The sequence below is a fragment of the Spermophilus citellus genome, assembly GCF_964194105.1.
Source record: "Spermophilus citellus genome assembly, chromosome: 14".
NCBI lineage: Eukaryota > Metazoa > Chordata > Mammalia > Rodentia > Sciuridae > Spermophilus > Spermophilus citellus.
Window position 1 is genome coordinate 94,900,779 of NC_138194.1, and position 12,711 is coordinate 94,913,489.

The window sequence follows — 12,711 nt, forward strand, 5'->3', positions numbered from 1 at the left end:
GGCCCTACTAGCAAGATTCCTATTGAAATATTTCTATGGTGATTATATGCATGTTACCTATCTGGATTTCCAAAGGGACACTCTGAAGTTGGGGTCTCATACCTCCACTTTATAGAAGCAGTCACGGAGGCTCTACATTAAGCCATCCATCCACAGCCCATGCTTAGTACCAGGGAGACGCAGGAAACAGCCTGGGTCTACTGCTGCAGGTCAGGGGTTCCCTGCTTCACACAGTGTGTCCCCTTAAATCACTTCATACAGTGATGGCGGCAGTCATTCTTTCAGGGACAATTTGCCATGATCACATCCAGCAACAAACTATACCTTTAAGAAAGTGGACCCTTGACCAAGATTCTCAAAGTATTGTCAACTGAAAAGTAAGGTCAATGTCATTAATAAATGTTTGATTTAACTAAAATTTCTAGGTTGCACATTGTCTCTTGGATGATGGATCTGGTCACAGCTTAGAAGCATCGCCATCCTTTCCTGTCTATTTTTTTAGCTACTGCCTTATTTCAGGTCCTCTTTTCTCTCCCCCTCAATTGATACAAAAATATCTCCCAACCAGTTTCTCTCCATAATTTGTTGCCTGACCCTATGGGAGAGTTAATGCAAGTAATTAAAAACTGTTCTTCATACCCTTTCCAGTGCATCATTTCTTACTATTGTGTTAGTACCAGGTATTATAATCTATCACCTGGGTTCCTCAGTTCTCGAGAAGGTATGTTGATGTGTGGAATTGTGAGGATACAAGGAGTTAACACATTTCAAATTGATGTTTCTATGGATGCATGATTTCTGAACAGTTTTACTCTCCATCTTCTTCTGCCCCTCCTCATTTGCCTTGAAGTCTGATGATGCTCTAAATAGGAGTAACTAATCATAATGTTGTCTAAGGTTGGCACAATTTTCTGATGTGTCTGTGATTGGAGGAAATTTTCTACCACATATTTGGACTGATCAATGAGTAAATGGCCAGGATCATTTTTAGTGTTGGTGTAAAAATTGTAATTCTTACCCAAACAAAGCAATTATTTAAATTGATGAGGTCTAGTGATAAAAGATTCAAATGCCATATTTCAGCCTCACAGCACTGGCCCCTCATTGTCTTTCTGTACTCTGGTGCTAGGATCCTAATTCTTTAAAGAAATGCCAGAAAGTGGGACAGAGTCTCAGAAAATGTGTAGAAAATACCTTAAACTGGGTTTTGGTTCTGACAACAAAGAAATAAAGTGACCATAAGATCCAGAAAACCTACTAAATAAATAGTTTATTATCATTACATTTTAATATTTGCAACATAATATTATGAGGGTCCTAGATTTATAACTTCTATCAAGCTTTTTTCCAATTGGAAAAAGTACTTTTGAGCTGCATAAAAAAATTACAACTTGTGTAAGTGACAGTTGGTTAAAATTATAAAATTTTTGATAAAACTATGTAGCTGGGATTCTCTTTTGCACCCCTTAATGTGCAAATATTGTCCACCAGCTATATCTCCAACTGTATCCCTTGACAATAAAACTCTAGAAGTCTGAGCCAATTGTAACCAAGGCTTGATGAAATTCAGATCTCCTGGTAGTTTCTTTGTGCTATGCTTTCTTGCTAACTAGAAGAATTAATGCTGGACCCCAAGTTTCCTCCATTATAATCAAGGAGTTGTTTGGGTATTAATAGACTCTGACTCATATAGTTAAAAAATAAACTACCAAATTGTTTTATCCCAAGGATAGAAAAGCAGTACTTAATAAACTAACAAAAAAGATGTCCTTGAAGTATTTCAATCTATCCAAATTTCACTTTTCTTTCCAACCCCCCAAATTCCAGAAAGGACATAAAATAGTCCAGAGGAATAAAGTCCTCTGTAGAAAGAGAAGTGATCATACTCTAAGGATCTTAAAGCTTTTTGATGTTAGATGTTCATTTCTTTTGCAAAGTCATCTCTCATTTCTCCTTCTTAAGGTCAAGATACAAACTGGTATAGAATGTCTGTAGAAAGTTTAACTACTCAAATGAGATTTTTATGTTGTTACAAATCACAGCATTTCAGAAGTGATAGCGATTTTGGAGATGTTTGGTCTTATTTCTTCACTTTATAGGCAATAAATCGAAGCCATCAATAGATCCAATCTCCCTATGGTCACTAATGGGCAAAGATCCCTGGAAAATGAGCTCATGACTGCATTTCCAGGGCATAACACAATACCTGACTCATGGTGCAGCTCGACAAACCTTTCCACAGATTAAGATTCACACACCTACTTAGTTATAAAAATCTCCTGTCTTCTTGGTGTCAGTCCCATTGCCCCTCTTGAAATCAGTTAGAACATTATCACAATTCATCCTTGTTGTTTGGGAAGTACTATCAAGTGCCCAAATGAACAGTTAAGACCATGTGCAGCCTTTTCCATTTACCAAAGGATGACCAAAAAGAACTTTGAGTTGGAACCTGAAAACTCCTCTCTCCACAGTCCTTAAGAAAGGTAACTCCACATGTCTACACAAGAGAGGGGCATGGTAGAGTGGACACTTGAAGCCTCTATATTCACCTATCTACTTGGCCTTGAGACATATGATCTTAAGACAATCCTGTAGATAATCCATAGACAATCCTGATTTTTCCTTATAATTTCACATTGGCTTTAAGATAAAATGCAAACTCTTAACATTGCTGATGGGTCCTGTAGGCTCTGGCTGTTTCCAGACTACTGTTCATCTATCACCCCCTTTCCACCTCAGGCCTCACCAGCTGCCATTGCAACATATCCTGATTTCCTCACATGTCTAGCTCTCCACTCTACCATGTCTATCCTCAGGATCCTGCTGCTATCTACCCACATTTTAAGAAACAGTTTAGACATCTCTACCCTGCAAGCCTTCGCCAACATACCAGATTGAATTAGCTGCTCCTCTTCTATTTCCCTTAAGCACCTGGACTTTGTCACAAAGCTTATTGTTCTGAATTGAAATTATACATTGCTAATATCTCCACTATGCAGTAATCTTTCTGAAGGCAAAGGCTATGCTCATCTTGTTCCTTTATCTCCACAAGAACACCTATGATACAAACTTGTGGCACAATTAATTGAAAGTGAAATATAGTTAGAAAATCGTAAAGGTAGCAGGTCCATTGTTTCACAGAGGAGAACTAATTAGTGTATAGTTTTTGTGAGAGAAGTCAAAGGGCTCTGGTTTTCACCATATACCATCAAATACTGCAAAGGACAGATGGGGTAATGCATCTTTCTCACTATGCACATTGAAGGGCTGGGTAATATGGAGGAAATCACAAGTTACCTGATGGTTTTAATCATGCTGAGTCCCATTTCAACACAGCAGTGGGCATGGTCCTGGCGGGGCTCAGGAAGTCCAGAAACACAGTAATAGCAATCTCCCAGGATTTTAATGCGAAGGCAGTGATGCTCCTGAAAGGAACAGAGTGAGAGGGAAAGGGCTGTGTCAGCAGAAGTATCAGTTCTTCAGAAAGCCTGGGGAAAGGTGGAAGAAGGGTTAGGTAGGCTGCATCTTGGGGCCAAGGGTATCCACCAATAAAATGTAGTTTTTTTATTGCTGTTGTTTGGGTCTGAAATGTACCCCCAAGGCTCATGTGTGTGTTAAAGGCCTAGTTCCCAGCTTGATGGTGTTGGGAGGTGCTGGGGACTTTAAGAGGTGGGGCCCGATGGGATATCTTCCAGCCACTGGGGGTGGGGGAGGGGTGGCTACACCCTTGAAGGGATCCACTACTTGCCAGCTGCCATGAAGTAAAGAGCTTGCTCCTCCACATGCTCCCTGCCACGGTACGTTGCCTTGCCACAGGCCCCAAAACAGTGAGTCCAGTCAATTAGGGTCTGAGACTCCTCACACTGTGTGTCGACATAACTCTTTTCTCTTCACAGGTTAATTATTTCAGGTAGATTGTTATAGTAAGGGAAAGCTGACCAAGTATTCTTGGATAAGTGGTTGGGACGGAATGACCTCTGAGATGCCTTCTGGAGCTGAAGTCATAGGGACCTATGACTCTCTAGCTACATGAGGAAGGGGGTCTCCTTGGGATAGCAGGGTCCCAGGGGAGGAGAAGAGAATTGTTAACTGGTCCCAAGGACCACTGAGAGGACAGCCAAGATGACACACTTGAAATGCCAAGCGGCGTGCATGGTGATGCTGTCCTAATCTCATTGAGGGTTTGGGTAACAGATGGATGAAATGAACCTCCCGATAAAAATAAATGAGGATCAGAACTGGCTCTGGGGCTTCCCTGTCTGGCTTAGATTTCCAAGGCCTCACCCACCTTCCTAAATGGCACAGATGCAATCTGCAGGACTCTAGTAGCACCCACAGCCACCTCAGAATTATTTTTAGGAGCTTGGGTTTCCTGTGCATTCACTACCTCAGTGCGGCTACTTTTGTAGAGAGTTTACCACGAGTTCTCATCAACCAGGGGAACTCAACGCTTTCAGTTGTTTCTTCCAAGATTGCTAGAGTATGGTGGCTGGACTGGAGCTTAGAGAATACCTTGTCTACTGGTGTTGGTAGTGCCCAGGTTTGTGGGGTCCATGAGATAGTTAAAAAGGAAAATATCAGAGGGCTTGGGGGACTGTCATAAGGTACAATTTAAAAAATTTGCTTAAAAGCCATGAAAAATCCATTAACAAATGCCAAAAATAATGATGCAAATATTCTCTCTAGCCCTATCACTTTATAAAAGCAAGAACACATTAAGAACAACCCATTTAACATAAAAAATGAAAGACATGATTTTTTTTTTTTTTGTACCAGGGATCGAACCCAGGGGTACTTATCCACTAAGCCACATTCCCAGGGATTTTATTATTATTATTTTTTTTTAATTTTAAGACACAGTCTCATGAAGTTGCTTAGGGCCTCACTAAGTTCTGAGGATGGCCTTGAACTTGTGATCCTCCTGCCTCTGCCTGAGAGATATATTATTAGAAAAGATGAATCCTTTACTTAATTTAATTCTTTACTTAAAATAATTTAAGTTAATTTAATTCTTTACTTAATTTAATTTATAAAATCTTATTACATTTCTCCTTTTTTTCATTTCATTTTGTGCCCACAAGTTAGAATTTTTGTCGATAAAGGAGAATTTGAGGGCCAGTGTTTTGATTCTTTAGTCTGATTTTTAGAGATCAAAACAGTTTGGAAGGCAGGGTTTGGTGATTTCATCTACGAATGGTCTTTTGAGATCTGTCTCCTTGTTGGTTATGGCTATGGGAAGGTATGAGGGAAAGGGACTTAGCAGAAAATGTTTTCATCTAAAAATAAGACATCTGCATTCTGGTCAACTTTACCAGCTGCTTGAAGCAGGGGAGACATTCAGCCACTGATACGGGAGTTTCAGTCCTTCATATTTAGCAGGTGCCCAAATAATCCATCTTATTGTTGATGTATAGTAGAGTAAGGGTGCATTCACTTATCAATGACAATGACAATCTGGAAGTAGCCTTCCCTGTGTTCAATATTGGTCTCCTTATCTTTTCTCTTGGCACTTCACAATAAAATTTTGAATGTGGCAAGATGAGAAGATAGCACGTTTATTTTACAGATGTGAAAAGTCTCAGTATGAGGGATATAAAAAACTTCTTGTCCCCATAGAAGATGCTTAAAATCACCATCTGGACCAGATGTGATAAAACCACTCCTAATAAATAATATTTTCACAAAAACTGAGGTCAGAGCATTCTGGAAAAACCTAAGTGGGGCCAGGAACGAATGCTATTGAGCATAGGCCATGGGCGTGACTGGCAAGGTACTGAATGTTACATTTATCTCATGACCACCCTGAGGCATGTGGCATATTACAGACAGGAGTTCCAGGAGGTCAGGGTCACACAGCAAATTTAGGCAGAAGTGGAATTCCAGTCCATGCCTGACTGACTTCGGGGCTCTACACTCTCCCTTTGCAAAACTTCAAGAATTATGGCAAAGTCCAGGTGGTTAGAACTCCTCACAAGAATATTTTGGAAAGAGAGGGTGTGAAATGATTTTCTCATCTTCTGGGACAAACATTAGACAATGATATGAAGGTGTTCGTGTTCAGGGTCCACTTTTCTTTCAAATCAAAGATGAAAACTGGTAAACTCCTTGAAAATCTGTAGGTCCCAAATAAATGGGTTCTCTTTCTCTCTGCTTATATAGTATATAGAATATATTTTTCACATAAAACAAAATATACATAATATATACTACATATTTCATATACAGAAATATGGAGAAATATCTAAATATCCACACATATAGGGATATATATATGTATGTATGTGTATATATATATATATATATATATATATATATATATACACACACACACACACACACACACACATACATACGCACGCGCGCACACACACACACACACACACACACACACACATGCAGGAAGCCCAGCTTCTTATCTGTCAAGTTCTGCAATTTTCAAACACATTTTTCTAATCACTTATTATAAGCTGTGAGATGTCATAACAGGATTTTTCAAGCAAGTTTTTTTTTTCCCCACCATAAAATTCAAATAAATGCTGCTCAGCTGCTTTGGAAAAAGATCTTTAAAAAGAAAAATATAGTCAGGTGAGATTTTCTTGTGGCTTACCAAGTTAATATTATAATCTATTTCCTCCCATCTTGATGTCTTTGATGTAAAAATCTTGGAACAATCTGAGGAGTTTGCTAAACCACCTATGTAGATAGTGGATAAAATTGGGAGATGCAGGCACCAAATTATCAAAGATCATCATATTTTGGAGGGAGGTAGATATTCACCTTCTGTGTTAGCTATACCTTTAATGTTTGAATTTTACATAATGAACAAGTATTATTTTAAAAAATAGAAAAAAACTTGTTAAAAAATAAAAAAAGACCCCAAAACATTAGTGCCACCAATGTTCTTTATAAAAAGAGTTCTATGAAGAACCACTACAGATTTTATGGTACCATCTAATTGTAATCCCACAAGTAAGACATGGATACACTGTCCTGGTAAAAGTTAAAGCACAGGTGAGGTTTCTGTCCCCTTGGAAGTCCCCTTGTTCTCAAATGGGCACCCTGGCAGCCCACTCCCTGTCCCTCCCCAGAGGCTATGGACACAACTGCAGGCACATTCTTTACATCTGAATTATTCTCCTTGCTCTTTAGCCATATATTTGGCATACTATGTTTCTAGATCTGAAATATGATATTTTTCATGCAACAATATGTCATGAAACATTTCTGTATTGGTATTCAAGATGCTCAGTCTCATTTGGGCATTGATTACTTTTGCATAGTGATAGGTTTGTTTCTTATTTTTACAAATTGACATTGCTTCCCATTTTGATGGAAATTTTTTTAAAAGGTTTAAGGTGAAATGATGGCAATAGTATAGCAATTAGTGTGTCATTTGTCTTAAGGCCTTCATAACACCTTCCTGATTTGGATGGGGAAGGGATAAGTAAAGGCCTTACTTTATTAAAAAAAGATCAAAAGCAAAAGTTACCAAAGTGTGTCGAGGGAACTATAAAAAGTGCTCTATGTTGAGCAGCTTGAGTCACAGACACTGAAGAATTCAATCAAATTAAGAAGAACTTTCATAGAAGACTTTGAAGTTACCCCTGTGGTTTAATAATGCAGTGAATATAGGGTACTGTGTATGCCATTGACAGGTGAGATGGGTTTTCTCTGATCTCTCTGTAGCAAAAATCTATAGCAAAGGATCAAGACAAGGCAACCAGGGAGCATTTAGAGCCACAGAATTTTGGTGTTAAGACACACACACACACACACACACACACACACACACACACACACAAATGCAAATCTGAACCCTGTTCATACAAAAGCAGAACTTGTAACCCAACTGATGAAGTAACTTGCCTAAGGCTGGGGACAGAATAGCTATAAGTTTTGTCATTCCAAAGTGAGTAAAACTATTCTTACTGCAGTTTCTCAAATCTTTCCAAGGACAGTCCCCTGTAATAGTAGGTACTGAGGCACCTGGGGCTGAGGTAGGGGTAGTGGAAAGAGGGTTGGATGTGAGGTATGTGAGGATATAGGAATACTGATTTTGAGCTGGTCTGCACTAAGGCACTTCACCTGCACTGTTAAACTTTCCATCCTTCAAATTATAATAGGAAATGAAGACTCAGCTGAACTGCTCTGGGTCATTTGAATCAAGGGTACACTTGAATCTCACCCGCCATGCTGCATGTGTGAGCAGCAACACCTTTTTGACGTCTTGTCCTTGTACCTTTCACTTGCCTGGGGAGTGGCTTAGTGATTAAGAGCAACCTCCTATGCTCAGTTGGCTTGGATCTCAATCACACACACACACACACACACACACACACACACACACACACACACACACATAATCTCCTGAGGCTTCTGGATAGATCATTTTACTTCTTTGAGACTCAGACACTTGTTTTGTAAGATGGGAACAATAAAGAGAGCAGATTGAGGTCACCCAGGGTAAGCACTCAGCACAGGACAACACATCCCCCAGAGGTCACCAAGTTTAATATTCTTATCAAAACTAATAATATGTTGACTCCATGATATGTCTGTTTAATTTTATTGACATTTTTTTTTCATTAAGATATTTTCACTAGTCTCAGGTCCCAGATGATAGATGGTGACTTCTTGAACCCATTGGTCCTTGGTTGACTGTGTGTCCCCACTTCACTCCCAGCCCTGCAGGTTGTAAAGGATCACCAGAGTGAAAAAGATCAAGCTACAGAGCAAAGCCCCCATTCCTTAAAATGCTGCACTCTACCCTCTGAGATTTTTTTCTTCTTTTCTTCATCCATCTCATTTCTCACCAGAGCTCCTGTGCCCTTTACATGCTAGCAAGTTTGAGCTTCTTCTAGTTCTCTAAACAAGCAGTGTGTTTTCACAGTTCTCTGCCTTTGCGCAGTGTCTGAGCCCAAAAGGCACTCATCTAATCCTATGCCAGGAAGGCTCCTGCTGTGGCTCCTGGCCCAGCCTGCATGGGGCTTCCTCTCTGGATGCTGCCAGATTCCTGTCCACCCCTCAAGTATGGATGACTCCTTCCTAACCCCCAGGACATCTGTATTAGTTATTTCTCAGGATGCACTGCTGTGATGATCATTGTCTTATTCCATTGCCAGACTCTGAGCTTTCTGTGGGAAAGGACTGCCTTTGTCTTCCCAGAGTCTTGTATGGTGCCTGGCACATGCAAATACTCAATAAATGTTGGTTGAATAATGGATTAAATTTTACTTTGCCACCTTTTCTCTGGGTCTGTGGGATTTACTATGGCACCAGAAGTTGACTTTGATCTATCCCTCACCAGAAGGCTATTTTTGTTGATCTTTACACCTTTGAGAAAAAAATTCAGAACCATAAAGAATGAAATAATTCCATGTAACTAATACCAACCATCCCCAATGCATAATCAAAAGAAAGGGTATACCTGCTTTTCCCCAAATGTCTAGTCCTCCAGGTAAACCCCATTACTGGGCAGAGACCTCAGTTCCACCTCCTCTCTCTCCGGACTCCTGTCTGATGGCTGTCCAGGAGCTTCAGCTGGCAGTTCGGGTTCCTTGGCACCCCCCCCCCCCATTTGCCTTTGGTTGACTCTTCATGGCTGCTTACCTTTCACTTTCCCTCTAGGGTCTCTTCTGCTTTCTCCACATATACAGAACAACATCTTTATTCTTATGCTCTCCTCGGCATAAATCAAACTTTCCTGATTTCTTCACCTTGCTAACTAGTGTATACACTATGTACAATAACAACTTCCCTTTTGCCAAATGTGTACAGTCATGAAACCACCACAATCAAGACACAGAGCGCTACATCACTCCCTAAGTCATCCCTTTGCTGCTGTGATCGCAATCCACGCTCTCCCAAGCCAGCACGATTGCAACCACTTATTCTGTTTCCTGCCTCTGTAATTTTATCTTTCACAGACTGTATCATAAGTGGAGTCACAAAGTTATCTACTTTGTATCTCATGTCTTTCACTTGGCATATTGCATTTGACAGTCATTGATGTGCATGGATCAGTGGATCATTCTTTTTTTTTTTTTTAAATAGCAGAACAGTATTCTATTGTGTTTGTTTATCTCATTTTTAGGATTCAGCTTATGAGTCACTTTCTCCAGGAAGTCTTCTCTGATCTAAGGGTTACAGGTTGCCTCTGTGTTTCCACAGCACCCAGGCTGGCTTTCTTCCTGGCACACCGCACACTGCACTACCTATTTATGTACTCCTGGCCAGAGTCAGCTTCAGGAAAGGAAGAGGTGCTTTCTTCATTCCCATGTCCCCATCAGAGAGCACTATGCGCAGCACCTACTAGCTGCTCAAAGGCGAATATGAGGGGATGGATCTCCTTGGAGTGAGGCAACCTTGGAATAGGACATTTGGTATTCTAAAACTGAACTCCCACTTGATGCAGTCTTAATTAATTCTCACTACAGCCCATGAAGCTGGCACGATTGTATACACTTCACAATGCAGAAACTTAGGTTATTCCAATGAGAGCTCAGAGCCCACTCTAAATTACAGTGTGATAATGCTATCCCTCAGGAGCCTGAGTGGCTTCAGGATTAGAAATATGTGTTTTGATAGGAAACGTTCATCTCCTTTCATTTGTTTTCTATCTTAGCCTTGATTAAGCCAGCTGAAAAATGAAAGCAGTGTCTGGTTGGCTAAAACAAAGCTGTCAAGTTAGGTTGAACAAAATGGTGGTGGGATGGTCCAGCAGATTACAGGGTCTTGAAAACTGGCAATTCATTGCAGATGGCTGGGGTTGGCTAGGAAACTGCAGGCGGCCATCACTGTATGCACGAACACTGATCCTGCAGCTGGATGGCACCTGGCCACGTGCAGGGGGAAATAATGATGAGGGAACGGAAAACAGAAAAGACCAGCATGACTGTCACTCAATCAGCTGTCTCTCAATTGGGAAAATTAATCTGACAAACCTCCCACCCAAGACCAATAAATAACTAACATCAGTCCCCAGAATGTGAGAGGGTCAGGGGTCCAGGCCCGGGGACAGGATGCAGAATGGTAATGGCATTGGTGATGAAGGCTGAATCTTTCTCTTCCCTCATTCCACATGCAGTACCACACTCCTACAGAAGACTAGGAGGGAATTAAATTCAACTCACATGGGCCAGTCGATCAAATCTGGCAAAGAGCTCGTTGAGCATCCTGACCAGCTCCTGAGCGGACAAGGTCGTAGAGAGGTTGGTAAATCCTTTAACATCTGCAAAAAGAATACTAAACAGGGAAGGGGTGGGGGTGGGAGAAAGCATATTAATATTTTAATCTGTTCTGGGAGAAACATCAACTCCATCCAAATAAGTCAATTGTCTTTGTGGTCTGAGATTTTTGCTCTTCCTGCCATGGGAGGCAGGAGGAATGTCTTGGTATTTAACAAATATCTCAGCAAGGAGAGGCCACTCAGGTGATCAGGAAGGACAGTGGGTCAGCTGAAGGTCCTTCTGAGTGGGATGGGTGATGTAGGCAATGCAGACTCCAAAGGAATTGTTCAGTGTAAATAAATTGCTTTGTTGTGAAAAGCACAATGAAACTTCATGGGTTATGTCTATATTTTTATAAAGAACAGTAATGTAGATGCCATGAGCACATGGCAGAACAGACTCCAGGGCTGGGGCAGAACACAGAAGCTCAGCAACTCAAGCCCAGTGACATGTACTCTACCCAACATGGCAGGCAAATAGTTAGACTTTCTCCAAAATGTGAGCCCTGCTGGCAAAGTTGGCAGGCTTCAGACAGAATGATCAATCTCCGAAAACTCTTACATTTTCTTTTTTTTTCTTTTTTTTCTTTTTTTCTTTTATTTTTTTTTATTGGTTGTTCACAACATTACAAAGCTCTTGACATATCATATTTCATACATTAGATTGAAGTGGGTTATGAACCCCCAATTTTACCCCAAATGCAGATTGCGGAATCATGTCGGTTACACATCCACAATTTTACATAATGCCCTATTAGTGACTGTTGTATTCTGCTACCTTTCCTATCCCCTACTATCCCCCCTCCCCTCCCCTCCCATCTTCTCTCTCTACCCCATCTACTGTAATTCATTTCTCTCCTTGTTTATTTTCCCATTCCCCTCACAACCTCTTATATGTAATTTTGTATAGCAATGAGGGTCTCCCTTCATTTCCATGCAATTTCCCTTTTCTCTCCCTTTCCCTCCCATCTCATATCTCTGTTTAATGTTAATCTACTGGCCAGAGCAATTAGACAGATGAAAGAAATTAAAGGCATAAAAATAGGAAAAGAGGAACTTAAATTATCACTATTTGCAGATGACATGATTCTATACCTAGAAGACCCAAAAGGGTCTACAAAGAAACTATTAGAACTAATAAATGAATTCAGCAAAGTGGCAGGATATAAAATCAACACGCATAAATCAAAGGCATTTCTGTATATCAAAACTCTTACATTTTCATAGGATTTCCGCAAAGTGATGACTTATTCTACACTTATGGCTTGGTAGAAGGGCAGGAGCCGCCCTCAAGAGCCTCTCAGAGCCTGCACTGCATGGGTACCATCTTGGCTGATCTCTCAGGTTACTCTGTGAGGCAGGCACAGTGCTCTGCAGCCTGGATCTAAGGACATGAAGCTCAGAGAGGCAAGGAGACTTGCCCACATCTCACCGGTGGCCTGTGATATAGCTGGGATTGTCCACTGAAGGACACTGCTCCACTC

The 12,711-nt window shown here is 40.7% G+C and overlaps 1 protein-coding gene across 3 annotated transcripts in view; it reads right to left on the minus strand.

Moving 5' to 3' along the window:
* Nucleotides 1-12,711, minus strand: part of ADCY8 (adenylate cyclase 8) — a gene marked incomplete at its 3' end in the record, with an annotated part of 230,432 nt that overhangs the window by 129,288 nt on the left and 88,433 nt on the right. For all 3 annotated transcript variants that reach the window (XM_081265990.1, XM_081265989.1, XM_081265991.1), the window contains exons 4-5: nt 11,133-11,244; nt 3,298-3,425 (exon numbers count right to left, since the gene is read on the minus strand). In XM_081265990.1, the coding sequence (XP_081122116.1) occupies nt 3,298-3,425; nt 11,133-11,244 (240 nt within the window). The remainder of the gene's footprint in view (nt 1-3,297; nt 3,426-11,132; nt 11,245-12,711) is intronic.